The sequence below is a fragment of the Monopterus albus genome, unplaced genomic scaffold (genome assembly GCF_001952655.1).
Source record: "Monopterus albus unplaced genomic scaffold, M_albus_1.0 scaffold26.1, whole genome shotgun sequence".
Taxonomy (NCBI): Eukaryota; Metazoa; Chordata; class Actinopteri; order Synbranchiformes; family Synbranchidae; genus Monopterus; species Monopterus albus.
Genome location: NW_018127906.1, coordinates 3,079,585 through 3,105,242, shown reverse-complemented (window position 1 = coordinate 3,105,242; position 25,658 = coordinate 3,079,585). Strand labels below are relative to the sequence as shown.

General features: G+C 42.1%; 1 protein-coding gene across 1 annotated transcript in view; it reads right to left on the bottom strand.

Moving 5' to 3' along the window:
- The window catches only part of fras1 (Fraser extracellular matrix complex subunit 1), a 212,874-nt gene that overhangs the window by 130,872 nt on the left and 56,344 nt on the right, over nt 1-25,658 (bottom strand). The window contains exons 3-6 of the mRNA XM_020595163.1: nt 9,494-9,601; nt 5,029-5,121; nt 2,841-3,000; nt 530-663 (exon numbers count right to left, since the gene is read on the bottom strand). Coding sequence (XP_020450819.1) covers nt 530-663; nt 2,841-3,000; nt 5,029-5,121; nt 9,494-9,601 — 495 coding nt within the window. The remainder of the gene's footprint in view (nt 1-529; nt 664-2,840; nt 3,001-5,028; nt 5,122-9,493; nt 9,602-25,658) is intronic.

Below are 25,658 nucleotides of genomic sequence, written 5' to 3'. Positions count from 1 at the left end.
TTTTTTTGTTATTGTTGTGTCTCTCACTGTTCACATAAACCTACCATTGAAATTGTAGACTGATCATTTCTTTGTTAGTGGGCAAACTTACAAAATCAGCTGGGGTTCAAATAATTTTTTCCCTGACTGTACTTCAACTTCTTCGCTCGGAGCAGCAACTCGCTCCCATCTCGACAGGAGCAAGGCAGTGTTGTCCAGCAGAGTTATGGTTATTACATAGTCCATATTATTAAAACATATAAAATCCTACTGTGCTTGGAAATAAAAACAAGAGATCTGTATTCCCAAAACATTACTCCAAACACTTCACAATAAAGCCACCCTTAAGTGGATGTAGAATTAAAATTCTGTCCAGTATTCCTGTTTAGATGGTTTCTGTACACGTTGTGAGCACAGGGTACCACTGTAGGTTTGAGACAGATGTATGTATCAGATAAAACCGATCGTCTTCCTCTCTGTGACTGCGTTAAGTGTCTGAGAGGGACAGATGCAGAGTCATTCTAACTGGCACTATGAACTAGAAACTCACCAGTTTGCAGGCCACTTGCTGACACTCCGCCACCAAACACTGGACTTCGCCGTTGCTGCACAAACATCTGGAACAGAGGCTGGGCTTCCACTCATCTCCATCTTTGTACAAAACTCCCTGCCAGGAGCACGACTCTAACACACACAGAGAAAACAACAGAATGAGTTACTATTGAAACGAGTGTCAGGCAACGAGCTGACTGTTTGAGCACTGCAGCCCACACACTCAGTGTATTACAGCCAGGAAGGAAGCAGTTACTAATTAGCTGCTAACCATCATGGCAGGTCCAAGACATCATTAGAGCCAAGATGAACCTTTCAGCTACGCTCCGGCTGCTCTGTGCACTCTAAAAATGCTGAAGGCCTTGTTGTGTGTCAAAGATTTAGGAAGGTACACTATAAAAACAGAGACTCAGAGTTTAAAGATATCGTGCACAGAAGAACATGCACCACAGGGTTTATCAGAATAAACAATGCATTGTCTATAACAGGATTAATTCCTTTATTGAGGTATGGTTTTACTTTGTATGTGGAGATCATCAACAATACATTACTTTTAGTGTGAAGATAAGTCAGAAGAGGCTGTAACTAGTTTCCACTAGCAACAATATAATACACACCTACACACACAAAATGGAGATTATGTATCATCACGGTATAAATTACCACCGCGTCCCTGAAAACACCGTTCATTCCACCATGTGAAAATGCATTTAAACACCTGTCTCAAAACTGACTGTGAACATTTACACTTTTATTGCAGTTCTCTCTGGAATACATTTTGAACATTAGAATGAAGATGGTTTCATTAAGCTGTGGTTGTAGCAAGACAACTGCTCTGTCACATTCTTTTACAAAAGAGGAAGGAATTCGGACCACTGAGACACTAATGTCACGATCAACAGCCCTGGATGTTCTGTGATACGTCGTCTAAAACAAAGTTTGGCAAAAGGAAAATTAAAATCATTGTAAAAAGTAAAGACGCAAACTGTCTGGAGTGGCTAGACAGAAAAAAAAAACATCAAAGGTTAAACTAGTGGGACCAAGAGCAGGAGCAGAAATTATGTTTATTAAAAGAAGAAGAAGAACCTGAGGCAGTGTGTTGCTCTGCAGGTCTGTGAGCAGCCAGCGCACACACACACACACACACACGCAGGCTCTGGTTTCCTGTGTGAAAGTCGGAGCAGAACAAGCCACTGTGTCTTAAGGTTAAGGTGTCTGAGGGCTTGTTTGTGTGTTTCTTTGGTTTTTGTGGCCTTTTTAAAACCACCTGTAAAGTGCCAGCTGGTACAAACTCCAGCTACAGTAAAACTGCGTTTGAGAAAACCACTGGAACATGACTGGAGTGCTACAACAGCTGGTCAGCAGCTGCAAACTGAGGTCTCCTCCAGTCGGTGTTTGGCGTTCCTCAGTACAGCTTTTTTAATGTGCCGCTTCCTACGACTGAAAAACATTCTGTAGTAACAGTTCTCAGTAAAACACACTTGGCCAAACACTGACTTGAAACTAAAATAATCCAAGACAGTGAGCATTTAGTTTTGCTTATAGTTAAACTAACACAGGATGCTAAACCTGTTACAAACAGCAGCACTAATTCATCCATCTGGTGCCATAACCCGTTGCAGAATGAGATGACATAATTGTAACCTCAGACACTGGAAAATAAATTTGACATTTGTTTGTGTAACATATTAAACATTACTCTATGTCCTCTCATCGCTCCACGCAGATCTGATGTTTAAGTCACATGTATGTATTATACTTTGCCACCTCAGCCAAGTGTAAAAACCTTCTATGAAAATAGGTGCAAAATGAAAATATATGTAGTTGAAAACAGACACAGTTGGACATAAAGACTCTGTGTTCTCAGAAAGACAAACCAATCCTGTTGAAAGACAAAATATAAACAACCAGGCCACTGTGAAAAGGATCTGGTGTATTTTGTTGTTTTGAAAACTGCTCTCAGCTCTCACGTTTTGCATGTCTGAGAGTCCCACAAGTAGTTGGAATGCCCCATAACAAACCCTCAACTGCATTAAAACTGAACAATTACAAGAATTAGAAGTAAAACCAAGTTAAAGTGATGAAACTTCCACTGTCTAGAGACTCATTTGCAGAGCCTTAAGACATAAACTGAAGCAAAATGCCTGCCTGGAGATGGGAAACCAATAAAGGTAGCACACAGGACAGTAAACAGTACAAACAACGGGATCTGTAGTTAATGCACAACAACATGAAAAACTGGTATGACCCTTTAAAAGAAGAAAGCACAGGAGATCTGCCTTTGCTGGTCATCATGACCCAGCCCTCACCTCCGCTGCGGCCACACTTGGGACAGCACTCTCCAGCTGGCGTGAACGCGCTCTGACCTCCAGGACAGCTGAGAGGGGGGCAGGGGTGAGGGCTGCAGAATACACTCCCTCTGGAACAAACGCACAGCGAACATGGCGAAGGACTCCACTGGCTCTCGTGCTGTGGGACCCAGAGGGACGGGGAGACGGACAGTTACACATTTTGCTGAATGGCACGTTTGACTCTAATGTATATTATGTTACTGAATTATATTATTGATGCATTAATATGTTCATCACTTTAACGCTGCAGCTGGTAAAGATGAAGCTGATTTAACTACCTTATATATGTATAATGTGAAGAACTTTACATGCTGCCTGGCAGCTTCTGAAAAGTAAATGTACTTAGTTACCTTCCACCACTGAAAAGGAGACCACAAAAAGAGAGGAGGAAAATGCAGATGAAAAGTAAGACTGTGTGACTGTGAATAAAAAGGAATATCGCATTTGAAAACTCAAGTGCAGATGTGTAATTTCAGTTTGTAGTGGTTTCTGCAGAGCTCGGCTGCTTTGCCAAGAAGCTTGTTAGTGACCTTCCTAGATTACTCTTCATCGTTTTATTCATTCATTTATCTGTGTAGTTACTAGTGTTAAGAAAGTGCCTCAGCCTGATGTTTACTGGTATAAAGACTGACAGAACTGGACTGATGCACTCCAGACTTACATAACCATGGTTAGAGTTAGATACATATCTCTCATACGTTCGTTTGCGGATATGCTTTGTTCTGTCAGTCTAAATGGGATGTCAGCATGTCAGTGCCGCCTGCAGTCTAAATGATGGAGGTAAGGATCTGACTTCACTCAGCGTCTGAGGTGTCAAACCGTGAAACCTGCATTAAACCTTCTTTAGTCTGCATGAAATACATCATTAGTATGACTCTTAATGGGGCATTGATCTAAATGCTTTTTCACCATGGAAAGATTTCTGTGGCAAACAATTAAGTTTGTCTTTGGAACATAACCAGTATGTTTTCCCTTCTCATAAACACTGGAAATGATATTTGATATTGATATTTTATCCAAATGTACACTAAATTAAATGTTTGGGTCCTGACCGCTGATTCTGGAGCTGTCCCAGATCACAGTTTATGTAAAAGAAATAACATAATACTTTCAAGTAGCGCACCAGCAGAAGACATCAAGTACAGGATGATTCAAACCCCCAAAACAGGTTTGTCCTCCAAAAAGCACAAAGGCATCACATCTTAAAAATCACCGTCCTTTGTGATCTAGCTTGCCTACAAGAAGAAAAGAAGTATAATCTTTCCAAAGAGTTTCCCCTGGAAACGAGCAGCAGCAGTATAAAATAATGTCCTCCAGTGACGTTAAAATCCCCAAAGGCCATGACTCCGCTCCACACCTCTTCTCCTGGTTGTTCAGATCTGTGTAAAAGCGTCACTTCACCAGGGAATCAACACCAGTGGCATCTACAAACTCGGCCAAGAAAAGTCTTTCGTTTTTCTCTGGAGGATATGCAACTGTCCAACATGGCTGCCAAAAGGTGGCTCATTAAGCTGGAGGCCACTCACACAACACAGTGATTGTCGCTGTAGTGAGAGGGGAGGGGGGACGGGTGGGCCCCTGAAACCAGGGCTTCAGCAGTGACTAGATTTAATAAACAAATGCCTTTAGAGGTTGGATGTATTTATGATTTGGGGTTTCACATTCACCCAAATTCATTTTTGAGACATTTACAAACACAAATACCAGAGAAAAACTCCAGCTACACCCACCAGTGATAGATGAACATGTCAGTCCAGGCCTTGGCTGCAGGGATTTGCTCCCATTCAGCCACAAGAGCATCAGTGAGGTTCGACACTGATGTCAGGCAATAAGCTTGGCTTGAGCCGGCGCTTCAGTTCATCCCAAAGGTGTTAGGTGGGGATGAGGCTGGGAAATCATATCCTCTGTGAAGCTCTGTTTTTATGATCTCCTCAGTTTCCCACACTTTGAAAACACCTGGTCTGAAATGTCATCGTATGCTGTGTTATTCAGATTCCCCAGAAGTACTCAAAAAAAGTATAACATTTCACCAAAGAGTATTTTTTTAAATCTTCGTGAATACATATTAACATTTAATAGAATGGCTGGATGATCAGGTGAAGAAGAGGGAGGAAGTCTTTCCTCTTCCTCCAGCACCTTCACTTACTCCATAAGTGACTCCTTCATAATGGCAGGAGCCCTGGGATGCAGAGACACACTCTGGACAGCACTTGTTGGCAGGGATCCTCAAACGTTCGCCCTTCGGAGAAGACACACACAGATGAATACATAAGTCAGTGCATATCCAGCAAGAGCAAAACACAAATACCCAGTTCAAATATCAAAGTCCCTTTAACCAGAATTAATGCAAAACCTGCCAGCTACAGTCTGTCCATTTTCATGGGCATTAACTGACATGAGAGAAATAACACAATGGGAATGACGTTAATGATAAAATTATTAGTCATACACAGAATTAGTCATACACATACTGCAGAAATCACAGCAAGCACAGTGGCAGTATGACAATACATAGTACAATACAGATTTCCCACAGCCACGCTGCCTACACGCCCTATTTGAAACCAAATGTGTGGCAGGAAGCAGCGAGGGCCAATCACAGAGCCTCCAAAGAGTTTAGGCGTCTTTTATTTGCAAATACAAATGACATGAAATGGAAAAAAGAAGGTGGGGAGGAATACAATCAGTGTAAGGTTAGAGAAACTATCTCCTGAGAAGCCTCAAAGAACGTCCTGTGTCCATTCAGAAAGGGGAGAAACTGAACAGAGGTGCAGCTGCAGAAGACAAATGATGTCAACAGGCAGGAGAAGGGCAGCTAAATGTATAAACGACAAGAATGGGAAATGCAAAGTGAGCCGTGCAGGTTGTATTGTTGTGTACTCTCAGCTCATCATTAGTCACCTGCCAGCACACAAAACTTTAAAACACAAACGAGACCACAAGCTCTTAGAGCACCTGGAAAATCACATCACAACAGACAGTGGTGAACACTAATCATCAGATCTAATCATGAAGTAATGTTGTCATTCATTTGAGCTTTTGTGTCTCCTCTCCCGATGCTTTTCACATTTTCATTTTCCTCAGTCCCTCCAGCTTTTTTCTTCCTGCTGTCGCAAATTTAATCAGCAAAATATGACTGAAGAACAAGAATTGGATCCAATTTGAGATGTTATTGTTGCAAATAAAGAGAGATGGCTCAGGCTCAGGAAGAACAGGTTTCATTCATCTCCGAGGTGCCGCACTACTCCGGCTGTTGCTTCTGCAGGAAAATAAACAAGTGTGTTTGAGTCTGGTGCTTCTCTGAAACAGGTGAGATGGGCCAGTGACGCTCAGAGCTAAAAACAGGCTGATTCATATAAAGTCTGACTTGAATTTTACTTGTGGAAAAGAAGTGACAACATTTTAAAGATTTTATTTTTGTTAATTAACTGATTTCTTGGTTAATTTTCTATATTGTTTTTCTTTTAATAACACTTACTATATGACACAAAATAATGCTCTTGCTGGTAACAAGTCTGGTTTTGAAAAAGCAGTAATATTTCAATATAATGGTTACATCTAGGAAAATATTTAATCTATTTGAGCCATATATGTTTATTAGTTAGTCGTACAGGTAACACTGCATAATTTAATTTAAAAAGTAAAAATGTATAACTCAGCACTAATTATTGCAAAAATGAGTAGAAAACATGCAGAGGCAGTTTTACCTCCATTTTCTTTGGCATTTAACTCATAAAAGGTCAAAAGAATATAAAAAAATTTGATATTTGAACTAGAGCTGAGCTGTAATTAATCAATCGAAACAAAATTAATCAGCAACTATTGTGATGACGGATTAATAGCTCCAGTTATCTTTAATGACAAAATAAGCAAGTATTTGGCATAGTGGTACAGTGGTTAGCGCTGTCACCTCACAGCGAGGTGGTTCCGGGTTTGAGCCCCAGCCAACCCGGGGCCTTTCTGTGTGGAGTCTGCATGTTCTCCCCATGCTTGCGCGGGTTTTCTACAGGTACTCCAGCTTCCTCCCACAGTCCAAGGACATGCAGCTTAGGTTGACTGGTGACTCTAAATTGCCTGTAGGAGTGAGTGTGGTTGTGATAGACTGGTGACCTACCCAGGGTAGACCCTGCCTCTTGCCCACTGTCAGCTGGGATTGGCTCCAGCCCCCCACGACCCCGTTCAGGTTAAGTGGTATAGATAATGCATGGATGGCAATTATCTGCTGGTTTCCTGATTTTTATGACAATTTGTTGCTTATTTACTACTTGTTGATGTTTGAAAGATGACATGAGTCATTGAGAAAATAACCCTGGGTATACCAACTATCATTTTATATGATTTTACTTAGAATACAGTGTTTTAAATGATAACCAAAGATATGAGCCGTCCTATCCAGACATCCTGTACATATCAGTGGTAGATTACAGAAATAATAAGATACTCCTGAGATGGATTTCAGAAAGAAGCACATTCAAGCTTATGAATAATGACAGTGATTAAAAAAAGAAAGCTCTTTAATGAGAGACAGACATGATAAAAACCTAACATTTCTTGATCACAGTGTACATGAGAGGAGGTCACATTTTAAGGGCTTTTTAAATGCAGGGCACACATGGCTTGGTGAGCATGATGACACATTTTTAATTTATACTGGAGTGCCAACCAGCAGAGTGGAATTCATCAGACATTGATTGTTGACTTAGCTCAGGGTTGGGGTTGAATTTGATGCCGCCACATTTAATAAGAAGCACAAGGAGGAACAGCCAGATGGAGCAGCAAGAATGGGCTTCAAGAATGTGTCCTGTGAATTTAAGTGGCCTAAAAAAGGTAGGCTGGAGCTAACAGTCTGTTCAGCTGTTATTGTTGCCAACTGAATGGTGCAGTCGGCAGACCTGACGGCACAATAGTCAGCCAGTTCACCGATTCTTGTTGGAAGGGCAAATCACGAACAGGAGCGATTAAAAAGGCCCTTGAAAATGGATCTGCACTTCAAGGTGAAATGGAGAGAGGGAGATAAAAATATGACAAAAATAAAGACCGTGAACATTCAAGGCTTTCCTTTTTATTAACTTACGGTTACAAAATGATTCTGGCTGCTGTCTAGTGGCTCATGTAGAGAGGTGAACATTTTACATTCACTGCCAATAAACTATCAGTCAGTTGAAGGTTTAGTTCTGAAAATATCTCTTAAAAGCAGAGAGGCTTTGGATGAAGAAAAATGTTCAGTTTGATTTAGATTTCTTCACTCCCAAAGATCAAATGTTTTATACATCTACAGATATCTTTCTTATGACACATAAGGAACGTGAAAATGTCTTGAAAACTAGTAGAAAGATTTCTTATAGAGAATGTGAAGGTAGATCATGTAGTACTGAGTGTTGGGATGCTGTATTTACCTGCTTACATTCTTCTGTTTGGCTAAAAACTTGCCACTGACTGTGGTAATTCAAGATGGATAACCTTAGCTGATTGTAGCTAAGCTGTAGTGGACCTAGAACACGACAAACCGAAAAATGACTCTGCACACTGATCTCAGCTCTCGGTTCAGGAGCTAACGCTAGCTAGCAGCTGTCGGCAGATGACATAAAGACTGAATCGATTTCTGTCCTGTCTGTGCTCAAACTGAACACTAAAGTGGATGTTTGGACGTAGTTGAAGCATCCACTACTGTATGTAGCTGTATGGGATAGTATTTATTATTTTAAATGAACTTATATATGTATGTAGTGTATATCTCTATAACGAATAATGAGCATGAGCTCAAAAATAGTGTCTTTACCCAAAATTAAACACAGTGTGATAACAACTTCACATTCTCTATATTACAAACTGGAAATGAGATGTATAAATCTAATATGTCTGAACCCATGACTCCAAACAACACTTTACATACAAACAAAAAGGAAGCCAAAATGTACACAGATACTGTATATCATTAGATACTAGCCAACAACTACTTATGTTAGGCTAATATTAGCTATACCTGTTTAGCTAATTGTAATCTGTTTGCCTTTCAAAAAAAACTTTGTATTTTGTGCTCTTACCAAACACCTTTTTTTGCCATTTTAGTTGTCAGAAAGTCCCAAAAACCAGGCATAGTGTCCGAGGTTTGGGTCAGCCGGGCACTTCCAATCAAATCAAATCAAATCAATTTTATTTGTATAGCGCCAAATCACAACAAAAGTCATCTCAGGACACTTTACACTTGGCCCCGGCCACTGCCCAAAACACAATGCACCGGCCCCCTACGGCCTCTCCAGCAGGTGATGGGCCCACCGAAGAGTGGGTCCACGTTGTGGTTTAGGGCTGAGCCCGGCCAGGCCCCGTGGGTATAGGCTTGGCCACCAGGCGCTCGCACACAAGCTCCTCCCCCAGGCCTGGCTCCAGGGTGGGGCCCCGGTGACCCCATACCGGGCGGGGTAAACATGGGCCTTGCACCTGGTCTGGATGGATGGAGTTGTCAGAAACCTTAGCTAGCTCTTACCTAAGTTTCTGTGTTTAGAAAAGAACTAGACTTATCCTGTTAAAGAACATTTGTTTGGTGCCCAGCACATGATAGTTTCTTATCCCAAAGCATAAAGCTGTCAAACCCCTGTAGATTTAAGTCTTACCATTTGGAAGTCACACTGTGTGTTGGGGCAGCGGATTGGGGCGCAGGCGGCCACGTCACTGTAGCAGGTACACTCCTGACACACCTGTGGTCTCCATGTTGTGTTGTTCTGTTAACACCAAATAAACAATAGATATTAAACATTACTGAGGACAAACTTGATTCATCACTGAAAAACAGTGCTCTCTTATGCTCCATTATCAAAGCCTAACACACCCATGTGTCATCTTTATGTTGACAGCAAACACACAATGCCAGGTTCCCTTGTGCATATTAAGTGACTGATGCAAAAGGTCTGAATGTTATTGTCTACGTGGCTGAAAGACTATTTACCTCATAAACTGCTTAGAAAAATAAACTACTCAATAAATAAAGTTTTCTCATTTAACATTAATTAAAGTTAATGCATGGTAACTACATGGTTGAGTCTTCTTCATTTAGATTTACACAAGTAATTAGCTTCTGTTGTTTAACTTTCCTAAGTAATTTTATTTACCCATTCCTGAAGCACGATTGATGGAGGCTAAATGGAAAAGGTGAGGCCTCAGACTACAGCTGACAGCCAATGCTTTAACAATACATTAACAATAGCCCACAGAACAGATGTGTGACTTAACAGGCTGAACTACAGACAACTTTGTACTGTGGTTCACATGAGGTTCACAGCAGCTTGGCAAGGTTTGACTGCTCTGGTTTACAAAATGTAAGCACCGCTATAAGAAAACCATTTCACACTTTGAACCTTTATCATCTTTTTTTACTTGAGGCTATAAAACACTGAAAGATTTCTGCTGCAGTCAGAGTGAAACTGTTTCAGTGCTGATTAGAAACCTTGACCACCACGGCCAACTACACAGCGAGATAGGGCGAAAAAGGCACAAAGGCTCGAGAGGTGGCTGTACCCTTTAGCATATCAGTAGCTCATAACACCGAGCTGTCATATGGCTATCTTAAAGCCAAAATCAGATCAATATTCCAGTGCCTGCATATGCTCAGATACAGTATATCATCCTACAGACAACAAATCTGATTTAGCCTGATGATTAATAACATTCTCATGATGGGAATATCCCCAGGCAGCTGTGGTCACTGAGTGGACACCTCAGTGTGGGAGGTGATTGTCACTTGTGGAAGCTGTGCTCAATATGAGATGGTTACTAAACCACAGGACGCATTAGGCTGCTTAGGTAACAAGCAGACCCCTAATAATCCCATAAGCCCATCTTGTTGCACTTCTCTTTGTGGCTGGTGTCCTGCTGTGCACTCAGGGCCTCAACTTGCTATTCTTGCATGTGCAAAGGAGAAACGGACTTAATGGTTTTGGTATACAACAGCATTTAATTACAATCATAGCTCTCCTTGGTAAAGAGCAGATGTCTAATAGTGTATTTTTGTATCCTGTACATCCAGTGTTGCTGTCTAAAACCACACTATGCACAAGGAGGTCTTATTAAACACAGCCTCTTTGTGACAGGACAAATTTCTGGCAGCACATGTAAACAATGAGAATTCAATTCAGTTTTATTTGCATAACCAAAATCATTTCAGGGAACTTTACAAATGAAGGTCTAGACCTTACTATTATTGTTATTATTATAGAGGAAAAAGCCAACAAATCCCCCTTGAGTACATAAAAGTACATCAAATTATAGCTATAGGTCACAGTGGAAGACAGCGGAGAACACCAGGGATGAAAATTTAATTAGGGAGAGCAGCCATGTAAGCTGATATGTTTACAGTAGTGTGGTTTGGCATGTGTATGTTTGTTTCATTGCAGGTTTGTGGGTGTGCATCGCTGCACACTGTGAGCAGATGTATAATGAGGTTTATGTAAGGGCGCATGTGTCATGGGCAGCACACAGGCCAGCCAGCTCTGGGAGAAGAGAGAGGAGTGACCTTCAGAAGTAATGAGAACATGGGCATCAAGTGAAGGTTGCAGGTTTCCCAAGGAAGTTTCTCTTCCTGTGACAAAACATATTTAACACAGGCACACACCTGAGATGGATGATACTCACGGACGAACTCCATCAAATCAAACTAAAGTACTGTAGGTGATGGACAAGCAGATGATTTGAGGGATGCAAGTTAATGCTCGACTTCTAACTGAGAACATCTCTTTAAAGAAACTATTTGACAATTTGGGAAATACTCTACACTTAGTTGTTGTCTTGTAACGAGTCAGATGAGAAAATCAGTACAACTCTCATGTCGTTATGCTAAATATGAAACTGTAGCCAACAGGTGATTCGCTTAGTTGCTAAGCATAGCTTAGCCGAAGACAAGTTTCCAGGAAGCCACTGGCCAAGAATTAGTTCCAGTGCACAACATCCCCGAGGGACCATGGTCACTGCTGTCAGACTCACGGTACTGGAGACAAACATGGGCTGTATCAGACAGCATGTTCACTGGCTCAGTGTAACTAGCAAAGACAACTTTAAATTTGACAACAGCAAAAATCCACTTTGCACAGACTGTCTTCTGCAACCTTTAACACAGGAGAGCTCCCTGTTTGTGCAGTTGTTAAAATGTCCAAACGAGATGTCCTACAGACAAAGGAGAAATCCAGGTCAGATGCACACCCCTCTGTGCAGTCACACTGTTACAGGAAGGCAGACTGTCTCTCAGGCTCATGTGTTCTGACTATAAAGACCCAAACTGCATGATATTAGTTTGTCATGCTGGGGAGCTCTGTTTGTATTAACAAAGGCTGGAGGTACCTTCCCCTGGCCTTTGTTAAAAGTCCAAAGGTCTCTTCCATTCAGTCAGTGTGACATACTGAACACAAACATTTCAGCAATGATCCACCAGTCTTTCTACAGGCCAGTAGTGACCTTCTTTTCTTTATCAGATAGCCCTACGAGGGGGAGAGCTTCAAAGCAAACTTATAAATGGAAAGTTCTTCTGATTGAATCAGAACAGTGCAACTCCAGGCTACTCAGTCAGAAACTGGGTTAACACTGTATGAAATCTTATCAAGAATCTTTTTAAGTGAAAGCATGAAGAAGGTTGATTTTAGAAAGTTTGGAAAACATTACCAACAAATGAAAATTAATTTAATGAATTAATTAATTTTTGCTTAGTTTGAATGGTCTCACAAATATATTTCTCAAGTGATCAGAAAAAAGTGTCAAAGTTCACTTTTGTCCCAAATGTAACTGCCCCTTTCTGCATCAACCCGTGGTATTTGTGCATGTGTATACGTGTGTGTTACACTGAATAATGTGTGCGTTTGTGTTTAGATGCTGGGAGTGTCAGATGATATTAATAACCTGTGTGAGAGTGTGTATTATTTGTTTGTAACATGAAAGACACTGACTTAAATTGGGTAAAAAGGTCATTGCGATTAATAATAAGTCTGCCTGTCCTCAGAAAGCAGTTTCCTGTTATGGATCTGTGGCAGCCACACATGTCAGTGAGTCTGTCTTAATGGACCTGTGTAAAATGAGCACAGCAGCTAACTGTATACCGTAAGTGACTTCAGGTTGGACAGGGCTCGGTGCCACAGCTCTGGGAGCAAGTCCATTGCAGCCCAGCTCTCAGGGGGATCAAGGACCTGGCACTCAATTCCAAATCCTCATCCTGTGAGCCTCCTGAATAGACCACAGGCAGAATTGGATTGACCCTAAATTCGCTGTAAATGCAGACCTTTTAAAGTGTCCGGGGCTGGGGAGCAAAGATTTCCCACAAAAACTGGACCTCTTATTACCTGACCTCCCCTCTGCTGCTCCGATAAGGCAGAGGCAGGGGAACTACACGGCAGACAGGAGTCTGAGCAGCGGTGCTAAGTCCTCCCCTCCTCCCAGTGAGACTGTTCCCTACAGGGACCCATCCCTGGGATTTGCTGAACACATAACTGAAGAGTTGAGGGCGTATTTCATTTCCCCCTGGAGGAAGATATCTGCCTCAGATTTGATTTAGGACTGAACCAGCTCAGCCAATGCAGCTGAACGTCTCCAGTTTCATCAACAAAAAATACTTCCATAACTTTCACACTCTGCTACAGAGAGCAGAGCTAAGTTGGAGTGTTGCACTTTGGCTGGTCGGTTGTCAGTTTGAATCCCAGAAAGAGATGATAAAAATGAATACCAAATGCCCTCATCCAAGCTGAACTACAGCCATTCGCTGTGCATCCCCTCAGACAAAATATACAGTAGATAGAGTCATGTCAGATGGCATCATTTCTGTTGGAGACTGCTACAATATGTACAAAATATTAAATCATCTTTTCCTTCTTCATCCATATACATATTGCATGAGTGTGATGAGCAGCACATAGACACCGGGCAGATACCAGTCAGTACAAAGATGGTCACAGATTGTCGCTTGACCTTCAAATAGCAAAAACTGCCAATCACAAGGCCCAAGACTTTAAGATGACACTTTCAATGTGCTTGTCTAAAAGCCGCAAACCCAAAAAGATTCAATACACAATGGGAAAAGTAGGAAATCCTCAAAAAACTGGAACTTGCAAATATTATACCCTTCAATTACTCAGTACTCATGTAATCAGGTACTCATTTGAGCCAAAACGTCTAAATATAATGTTTGTTTTATCATGTTTGACAAAGAAAAGCATCAAACCCTTACATTGAGAACTATGAATGACACTGTTGCTCCACTAGTGTGATGATTCATCGTTTCAGCTCTACTTAAAACCACTGATTTTTTTTAGATGCTGTCTATGACCTTCTCTCTCATCCTACAGAGGACTGTCCTCTTGTCAGTTAAGTGGAAAGTGTTGAGAGAAGTGGAGCTTTTAACCTCCATTACTTTGCTCAGCTGCCACCATCAGAAGTCTGTGGTTGCACTGGGGAGCTCCCAGTGCAACCATCAAGCATTGATGAGGCTTAAAAACAAGCTGCATCCTTGAGTTAATTTTCCTTGGATAAGTAAAGAGGGACGGGCACCACACTGGTCTAAGTAGTAGATTCAATTGAAATCCAGCTGCCAGCAAAAGGCAAACAAGTAGTCAGTAACACTAGCTGTACTGGAGTGTGAAAAGGCAGCCTGCCAGGCTAGCACAACGTAACTGGGCTGACACCGAGCCAGGAGAAACTTTAAACTATTACTGAGGCAAATCCAGTTGTGACAGTCACAGCAGCCAAACATCTGCTGCACATTGAGACACTGCAAACAGTGTTAAAGGCAGTGTTGCACTGGACCACGTTATATTTAAGGGATGTCTCAATATTTTTGTCCTCTTCAGAAGAATACATGAGAGGGTCAGAATATTAGGAACACCTCTAAATATAATGTAGTCCAGTACAAAACCACCTTTAACTATGACCTCAATAATAAACATATGATATAATTTATATATTTATAACAATTTAAGTAAAAAACTGAAACATTTTGAGCTTCATGAACACGGAAGTTATGGCAGAAGTGTTGCATTGAATTGCATATAACTGTATGGGTGTACCTAATAAAGTGGCCAGTGAGCGTATTCATCTACCTAAACTGTAAATCAGCAGCATTGGTCGATGAGGACATTTCAGCCTGATGTTTGACAGGCAGTACACAAGTTACTTGAAAGAAGAAGCAGCAGTTCAGCCGATGCCTGAGCCGAGTGACGTCTCCCTGCTAACAAAAACTGGGCTTGAGTAGCTCAACTCATGTGAAGAGGACACAAAGAGAAATCTCTGATTTTACAAGTAGGTACTTTAAAATACTGAGCAACAACACATCACAACACAACAAAGCAGTGACAAATTACAACATCAAATTGCCTGTATAGTCTTCCTCATTACTGCAGCCCGCTCATCACTGTGGAACAAGCAGGAGGAAGCTAACGTGTCTTTTTAGAGGACAACAGCTGTGTCATAACAAATTTTTCTGTGCAAAAATGAATTCTAAAGTGTGTCATTTAATTTCTTTCCACAATCTCCTTCAGAACCCGCTGAGTAATTATATGGGCTTTTTATTTTTTTATTTTGCGAGGCAAGCTGTGAAAACAAGTGAAGTTATAGTGCTGCCCAGCTGAAGGACACTTAAAACTGTCAGGGCAGCTGCCAAAAAGGCCTGAATCAGCCGCAGCTTTGGCAAACATTCAGTGCAGTTACAAAGAGCTCGGCAGGGACTCGGGCTCCTCGGTGGACTAATCATAGATTTCCATGGTTGTCCTGCGTGTTATCCATCATCTGACCACCAGCACAAGCTGTTTAGCAGCTGAGGAATCTGCATGTAAAGCAGGAGACTGAGCTGGTGTTGTTATACTAATAGCCACACATGTTCATCTGGGGGAAAAGGCTACACATAAAAGTTGTGACTTAGCTCATTGATTGAGCGTCCCTCCCCATGCCTCCAGTCCAATTAGGGGATCTGCTGGTAAGACATGACAAATGACTGGCTGATCACTGGCCTCCCAGTGCCCATAAATTCAGCTGTCTGCCCTCGCCTTGCTTTAGCCGCTATCCCTCCTGCAGCCAAATACCAGCTTCGAGCGCGTAATGGGTTCTGGATCATCAAACAGATGGCCCATAGAGTCAGGGTCCACCAAGAACAGAGGGATTAGCACTGAACCCAGCAACGGAAAAAGAAAAGCTTGTTCTGTGAAAGATATATGTTAGGAATACTTTTGGTGTTATATCTAAGAGATGATTATTTCAGCTGCAATTTAGCTTAGAAAAATCTTCCTGATAGCAAAGACCTGCGTCCGATCACACCGTGTTATGTAAATGAACACGTGCTGCAGAAGGAATCAAACAACAGACTGCAGTAACAGTCACTGAGCAATTTCGGAAGGTCAAGAACAGTAACGCACACCTGCAGCTTGTCAGCTCATAATTCTGAACTTTCAAGAAACTGCAGCAAAAATATGCAAAGACGCCAACCACGGAGGGATGTGATTTTACATAAATCATGAGGTGAAGTAAAGGCTGACGGAGGAGGTTTATGACAAGGCCAGGTGTGATATCATTTTTCTTGTGCAGAGCACACAAACAGAAGCATTTCGCTCAGTAATTCACCTCCTCTATCTAAACACCCATTAGTCCTAATGGAAAAGCCATGCCAGATGTCCAGCCAGACGTTGTGACTCTACTCAGTGTGTGCTGGGCTTTAGGCTGAGTTTGATTTACAACGACAGAAAGATAAAAATGCAAGAAAGTGAGTCAAAAACACTCACGAGGATTCAGTATGACAAGTGTGACACAATACAGAACAACAGCATAGTGACTGAGACAGGAAGTCCAGAAAGTAAATGACATACGGTGCGTCATCTCACACGCCTGCAGTAATACACACTTTTGGAAAAGCTGACTTATTCATTATCCAGGTTCCACACATCTGATAAATCTCATTTGCATTAATTCAAAAAGATTTCATTTCAAAGCCATGTTGTATAATTAAACATCTGATTGACAATTTTGTCTGATTTGTTCCTGTTTTGCTGAAAGTGTCCAGTTGGCTCAAGACTCATCGCATCCCGCCAGCTTCACCGCCAACACCAAATGTCTTGGCGAGCAACAGTCTGCAGCTCTTAGAGAAGAACAACAGCTTTGAGACTGACAAAACAAAAGGTAAATACCTGATATTTACAGGTAGGTTTGTGGGCAACATGCATTAAAGGTGGCTCACACTACTGCATCGGCATGTTACTGTAGTGATGCAGATAGCAGCCCTCCATCAGCGTAGCCAGGGATCTGAGTCTGGGTAAGTTTCGGCTTTTTATCCCGACTAAATCGGCCTTTAAAAGGCTTCTGATGGTTTTCCTGCTGCCGATCAACATGGCTCGATCAACCCAGACGAGCTTGTTTCCCCTCTGTTACGCCAAATTTGACACATGCACCAGTAAACAGAGTTGTAAACAAAGCATCATAGAAGCTAGGGAGACAGTCAGCGTTATTTCTTCGTGTTCACTTTTGTTCATCATCCAAAGTATAGAAACTCGGTGCAGGCTGAACCACGTTAGAGCGTTGATTGAACAAAGACAGATGGAATTTATGACTGAGGTGACAAAGAATCACTAAAATTATCAATGGAGCAAACAAGGCTCCATTACCTCCTTGTTGGCAATTGCTGAAGTGATGACGACGCGTGTCATTGTGCACGTTTGCAGGTTTAGCTGAGTTCAGCTTTCCCACTGTTTCCAGGGCAATGGGAGGCAAAGAGAGTAACGACCCATGTCGACTGCAGAGTCATTTGTCCCGGTAGTTACATTCCCGCTGCTGCCAAAAGCCAAGGTGTGGTGAGTTTACATGGGCAGTGGGAAAGGGGGCTAAACCCACTGTTTTCCACCTCAGAGGAAAGTAGTAAATGCAGCTTGAATTCAGAAATGATTTCTGATTCCTTGCAAAGAGCTTATGAATCTGTAGCCAAACCCTAATTTAGGCCAGCTGTGAGCAGAGTCGGAGACCCGCACTACAACACAACTGGATAATGTTTCATGATCCTGCTCCTGTAACTTCAGAGCCACCTCACAGACCAGAAGGAGAAAGGTCACAGGACGTCCTGTTGGCAGGATTAGCAGCTGGCACACAAGCTTACAGTACACATGCATGCTGGCTACAAAACAGAGTCATGTTACACATTCCCAGCCAAGACTTAACTTAAATGTGGGTTCCACAGAGCTAAGGCAGCTGCTTCATACCTTTTAGGGGAGAGAGCAATATGGAAACAGGGTAAAACAGACACAAACAATTAAAATCCCACTGCTTGTTTAAGCTCCTTACAGACATGGTATCTGGAACATTGTATAAAGTTTCAAATAAAGGTTTTTTAGTCTTTAAACAGAAGTTTCTGCTGTAGAAAATGTCCACGGCGCTCAAACATAAGAGACAAAATACTGTGATATTTGATATCTGGGCAAGGAAGTTAACTAAAATGGACAGAAGCACATACCTAACAGCAACATGACAAAGGTGGGCTCACTGTCTTTTCTGCAGAGAAAGAGAGGAATTTTCAGATTTCAATGTCAGAAGACTTTCCAGCAGTCTATTGTAAGAGCCTGCTAATGTATCATCTGTGTGTTTAGTATTTCCAGTGTAATTGCAACTGAGGCTCTTGATAATGACAAAATAAATAACTTTAAGTAGGCAGGCTGCCAAAACGACTTTTAGAGAAAAACGTTCAAGGTCAAAACAGCTGAACGTGTCCTGAAAAGAAATGACTGACTTGTTTCTAGAGAGAAGTTTCCATGTTGATTTCAGTTCAGTCAGTTTTCTTAGACTTCTGCGTCGACTTACACCTTTAACTGTGATGGTTGCTGCGTGCCGTCTCCACAAAGAGCCATGTGGTTTTCAGTCTGTTTAGATATAAATGTGTGTGAACACCTTTAATTCCCCTGTGACACCTGAAACACCACAAGAGTGTCGCATGTCCACCTACAGTACATCAAACAAACAAATTAGGTCCAGGAGCCTCGCTGTGCCACTGTCTAGTGTTTGAAACTGTCCCTCTGGTGTCCACCCTGGCCTCACACTCATTTATAATGCTTACTGGCCATAAAATGAATATACATAATATTAATACATGTCCATACAGTGGCTAGGCAGACTGAATCTTTTAAAACCTTCCACAGCAGCTACACACTGTGCATCTGCTCTCAGAAATATAATGCAGCTGGCTCAAAAAGAAGCAGATGATAAAAGCTAAATCTGAAGCTTGTAAAACCCAGTGTGGTTGTGAACCAACCGGACAGACCAGGCTGTAGCAGAGGCCCAGCTCTCTGACGGCTTTAACAGCTAAAGGGACCCTGACACAGGAAGCAGGTGGACTGCTGTCTGAGCGAGAGGAGCAGCAGCTGGGGGTGTGTGTGACAGTACTATCATCTAGTTTAGCACCAGGCTCTCAGCTACACTACAAACGTAACAGAAGCCACTTGGTGTAAATGTGTGTAGATCGCGAGAAGGCAATTAGAGCAGAGCTAAGCTGAGAGAGGTAAACTGCAAACACACCAGCGTTGGAGAAACCACACACACACAGCAGCGTTGTACACAAACACACACTCTCTCGCCAACACCCCTTGAGGCTCTGTACACTCTCATGAAAGTGCACTGCCCTCAAACATACTGAGAAGTACTCTGTCATCCTTTGATATTTCCCTTTACATATCCTCCATTTGCTTTCTGCATCTATCTGGACGGACACGACACCAGAAACATGTGCACGTGGTACATTTACTACAGTCCGTTATTTTATGTGGTGTCTGCATCATCCAGTCGGCTTCACAGTTCGTTTCTGATCCTCTTGTGACTTTTTTCCTGAAGGCAAAACTTTCTGATTCTACTAGAACCTTTGCTTAGTGGTTCAGTATCAATACAATGTGTGGCCACTTTATTAGGTACACGTGTACAACTGTATGCACTGCGATGCAGCACTTCCACCTTAACATGTGTGTTTATGAAGCTCAGTGTTTCAGATTTTGGTGAAACTGTCATAAACGTATAAAATCTATGATTATTATTGAGCTCATAGTTAAAGGCGGTGTCGTACAGGACTACATTATATTCAGAAGTGTCTCTATATTTTTGTCCTCCCCAGCTACATACATTAGAGGACCAGAATATTAGGAACACCTCTGAATATAATGTAGTCCAGTACAACACCACCTTTAACTATGGCCTCAGTTGTCTTGGCAGCTGGTGTGCAATAAAACTTCAACTGAGACCCATTACTCTTTTGATTTAGACAACACAACACAGTAAGATGACCTCCAGTTAGCTTCTAGCTAACACCGTGACGTAGTCATGACGAAGGCCATAACAGGGTCCAGTAAAACATCTAAAGCCAGCTCCTTCAGCTGGCTGTAGCTCCTATACACAGAAGAGAGTGGTACTTTAATGTGGATGACATATATTCATATAAATCCATTTCCCTTACTACAGACCATCTGGTTACAACTGGAGTGATGGGGTTACGGCGACCGTGGAGCAAGACAGAGAGAGAGAGAGAGACATACAAACACAGAGAGAGAGGGTACGAGTCCTCACAGGAAACCACTAAGAGGATTAACTACATGTGCTCAGCATTAGCACATGACCATACATTTCACTTTCCAAACCACAGAGCAGCCTGCACTGAGGGTGTGTGTGTGTGTCTGTGGGGTTGTCTGGGAGGAGTTTAACCATTCACTGGAGCTGATTACACCAAACACACACACACACACACACACACAAAGACATACGCTGGTGTTCCCTGTCTGTGTGGGCTATTAATGTCTTTGTAAGGATAAGTGGAGCAGTGCTAGCATGAAAGAAGCTAAATGGGCCAATGTGTGCAAGCATTCATGTGTGTGTGTGTGTGTGTTTTGTGCAAGTGTGTGTATAATCCAATCTCTCCTCTCCCTGCTCCATAATTGGGTTTTGTACTCGGAGGCTCAGACCCAGGCAGGGTTTTCGTTTAGGGGAGATTTTTGTCTTTTTTCTTTCAGGAGCAAAATGAAGAACTCCGTTACCCCCCACCCCCACCCCGCACACACACACAGACTCACCGTCACTGCTTGGTGTGTGTGAGTGTACAGTACAGTAAGTGTGCACACATATTCTCATGTCACATTATTCCGAGCACCTCTAGGACTTTTGTCCACATTGTTAAAACTCTGAGCTCGTCTGCCGACAAAAGATGGTGTGATGTGGTCAAACTGTCCAGGGGAAGCACATTAGGCGAGCTGGGGTCAAATTATCATTGATTGACAAAATGATTAATCAACTGACTGCTTCAGCACTTTACTGAATTAATGAGTCTTCGGGCTCATATTACTTTTGTTTGATTCTAATGAAAGAAAACGAAGTAGAAAATCTCTCCACACCCCAGTCAAATTACCCCGTCCCAGGAGTTCTTCCATTATTCACTGTCTGTGGAGCTGCTTCGGGCTCCAACTTTAAAAATTAGATGAATTTTATGTTAGGATGGATTTTTACCTTTAACAAACCCCCAAAACACTGCAACAGGTGAGGACGCCCATCTGCGCTGTGTGAAAGCCAGTAGACAGCCAGTCTGTCTGACTGAAAGTCAGCCGTCCCTTTGGTCACCGGCGTGCGTCGGTTGCTGTGGTCACAGACTCCACAAGGACTCGGCCTGACTTCACAGAACGAGACAGTAGCCCAGCTCACTACAGACACTGACAGTCCGACCGAACGGCAGAAAGATCTGATAAATGGAGCAGGATAATGTACTTTCTATAAATAAAAGCGGAAAGTGCAAAGTAATTTTCCAGTAGTGCCCCCGAGCCACAATTACCCAAATGAGTGTGAAGATATGGGAACATGAGGTGATTCTGTTTTATGAGTCAGCTCCTTAAAACTTTAAAATATTTCAAAAGCTGGAGGAGTGAAACACACTGATACACGCAGCTAACAGTGGTTGGTACTGCCTCTACCACTGTTTCTAAAATGATGAAAACAGGGGCTTTAATGTTTGGCTTTTCCTTTTCAGAGATGTGTTTCATTGTTAACAGATAAAAATCAGAATCAGCATGTTCAGCTCCAGGTCGCTGCAACCGCACCGTGGGGCCAGCTGTTCGACCTGCCGTCTGTCGGCCGACTCGTCACCATCATGGATGAAACCACCATATAATGTATATAAAACAGTATGCTAACATATTAAAACAAATGTTTATCGTTACCGTCAACTGTATGGATTTCATGCACGTTAACACCTACTTCTGCAACAGCCTGTGTTTCTGGAACTATTCTTCACTTGCAAAAAGACCTAAACAGATTCCTGAGAATCTTTTAGACATAGTGAAGACGTGCTGAAGGAGCAGCAGAAAGGCAGTGTTATTTTTAACTTTGCTCTCTGTATAATGACCCGGTTCCTCTCGGGAATCAATACCGTTCATCTGATATCTTCTTGTCTCGTCTCGTCAGCAAAATAAAAAGAAAACTCTTCATCTCTTCATCCTTCTTTTGTTTACTCATACCTTTTTCTTCCAGCTTTTCATCTTCCAACTTTCTTTTTATCTTAGAGAATCTTCTTATCCAAGCTGGGTTTGGGTGTGATGTGGTTTCTTAGCAGAAGTCTCCTGTGTTTGTTTGCTCTTTTTATTTTTCTGTTTCTTCTGGATGAACTGTTTCTTCTTTCAGAAAGTTTATATTAACCAGAAGACCCCAGTGAAACAATTATGGAGTGGAAGATTTATTCTCAGTTGGCATCATTTGCATCTGTAAATAAGCTAAACTAAAGAGCTACTGTAAACTTAGAAATTTCTTTCCCATGTCTCATGGGCTTCACCTGATTTGTCACACACAAACAGTAGCATGCAGGCAATGAAGCATGACTCAGCACAACACACAGTGTGTCACTGTTTCTACATCCACTCCCTTGTTTCTCTAGTTCATTTATTAGACTGCCATAAGCACTGACTGTACAGTATATCCAGCTGTCATTAAGATATTCTGTAAGGGATGTATGGATTTATTATTGTGATGACATTAAAAGGCGAGGAGTGCTTGTTTTATTCTCCCGCAGGTGGAGAGAAGGTGCAGCTGTCGCTCTACGAACACAGAGAAAGACTTCTGCAGCTTTGATCCCAGACAGTATGCACGGCTGTCTCGCTGCCAGCTTTTGAAGTCACAGGAACAGGCTCCAAAAGTCTTCGTGGAGGGACACCAGCCAACAAACTGTGCTGCGCTGAATGACTTAGCAGGAAAACCAGAGCCAAGAAGCAGTCTGCTGACTACTCTCTCTCCCCTGAGCGAGTGCAGCGCCAGGGTAATTATTTGGCAGAAGTCATTGTGAAAGAGATCTGACAGCTGCAATTATGATGAGGGTGAGTCAGGACTGCTGTGCTGGCCCCCTAACTCCTGCTCCGTTTTAGGCCATAATGGATTTGGGTGAGTGGGGGAATCAAAATGAGAGTTTGGGTTCAGCCAGTTAGTCTAGAACAGTGGTGCCACAAGATGTGGCGGATATTTAAAGAAGAGATGCTGTATCTTTAAAAACAGAGTGGAGTACAGACTATATGTACCAGCCTAAAGATTTCCTAAAGGTTGGCTGGAGCCAATCTTAGCTGACACTGGGCGAGAGACAGGGTCCACTCTGGACAGGTCAAACTACGCTATATAAAAGTCATAATCTTAAAGCCATTACTCTGAAAAAACGTGCAGAGTTTTGACATCTGGACAAAACTTTATTGCCATCTATCATGTACTGTAGCTGTTCTCACATTTCACTTAAATGCCAGCCTCATGGTGGCACTAGATGAAAAGTCAGGGGATCACTGCAGTCAGCAGGATTCATCAGGTTCCATAAATATGTGTATGAAATGTCATGGCAATCCATCGCATAGTTATCAAGATCTGTTAGTCTGGACCAAAGTGGTTGACCAACCAACTAAATGATACCATTTAACCCTGGGAGGCGACAGTGGTGTGGTGGGTAGAGCAGTCGTCTCCCAACCAGAAGGTTGAAGGTCCGAATCTCAGTGCCTGCAGTCGAAGTGTCCTTTTTCAAGACACTGGCCCCCCCCCCCCCCGTTGCCACCGACGGTTAGAGCCATCGGTTGAGGTGGCACCGCTGATGGCTGCTATTGGTTCTGTACCGGAAAAAAATTCCGTGTGTGTAACACACTTGGCCAATAAAGGTGCTTATCCCTTATCCTTTTTACAACTTCTACTGTAGAACAATGGTTCTTAAAACTACCCTAACCCATTTCATTGACTTGCAATAAACTGACCTGAAAACTGTGTATTTACCTCAGCACTTCTGGTGGAAGCAGATAAATCTTTACACCAGTGTAAGAAATAACTGGCACGCTGACTTTTGGCGTCACAGCCCCAAAAGACTCACAGAGACAACTGACTGTCTGCATCAGTCCAGTCAACATCTCCTACAAACAATGCCCCTCAGAGACGCTGTCAGCACAGCATCTGGCCGAATCAACCAGCGAAAATGAGATGACACTGCTTTGAGATACCTGCTGAGAAAGTATAAGAGCTTCGAGGAGCCTTTAGGAATGCTTCAGGTCTCCGACCCCAAGATAACCAGCAAAGGCTGAGGGTTGACAGAGCTATTTCCACAAATCTAGTCCAGCTTCCTGAAGTCATAGCTTTCAGTTTGTTCTCATTATTTGTGTGACTTCCGCACTGCTCACAAACAAAATCTGCAACAGTCTGAGAGTTAACCCAGCAAGCTGAGATGTTAAAGGGTGTGAAAGGACAAGACTGGTGTTATTCTGTATATTTCAGATTATCAACAAATCCCATTAAACCACAACAAACTTTGGGACAATTAGCCTTTTATTATTAAATCTGTTACAGATCAGGTTGTGTTTCGATCTCTCCTTTAGACCTTTTTATTTACTAAGGCATTTAATTGTTAATGGGGTCTTTTATTTATTGGTGTTAGCTCTTATTTTACTTTGTTTATTTTCTGTATTAATGTTTTTAGCTAAACCTTTTTCCTGTTTATTGTGTAGAGCACTTTGGTCAACCAGATGTTGTTATAAAGTTATAAAGACTTCCCTATCCTGCCCGCTGGTTCCAAATGAAGTCATAAATCTTTAAGGAGTTAAGTTTTTGAAAAGGCTCAGTGATTTCTTCCACCAGCAGCCCACTGTGACCTCTAACAAACATCACTCAGACAGAACTAGACTCTATTTGTTTGGGACTATTTTCACTGGTGGATTTATACCCATTTTCTGGCAGCAGGGCGGTGTATGTGGGACGGAGTCAAAATGAACTACAGTGTAATGAAGGAACATGTCATCCAGTGCAACAGTGTGGCTCACTGATGTGTTTTTAATCGTTTTTGGCACGAAGAAACCAGAGCTGATGAGCAGGCTTTAGACACACAGTTAATGGGACCAATTCATTACTGTCTTCTGTCTTTTCAGGGGATTTACTGACAGTAAGAAAAATTGGCTTTGTCAGACTATTGTAATGTTTATCCATATTTTAGCTAAATGTTTTAGTTTATGCATAAAATGCTGCCATAAAAGCAAAAAGCTTTATCACTAGCAGCTATTAAAGCTATTATAGGTTCTGGTGATCTCATACAGTAACTTACACACAATACAAACTGCCACTAACACTCACAAAGCTTCAAAGTTGATGCCTTAAGCCTCCCTTCATTTAAAAGATAAGTGACAGGCCGCTTGAACAAAGCTAAAATGACGTTTTATGATTTAACGCTTCGAGTCTTTACTGTGGGTTCTAAGAATGAAATTGAATTGTTTTTTCCCCTTAAACATCTTCATTTAAATGTAAAATGTTTCAAGGTGTTTT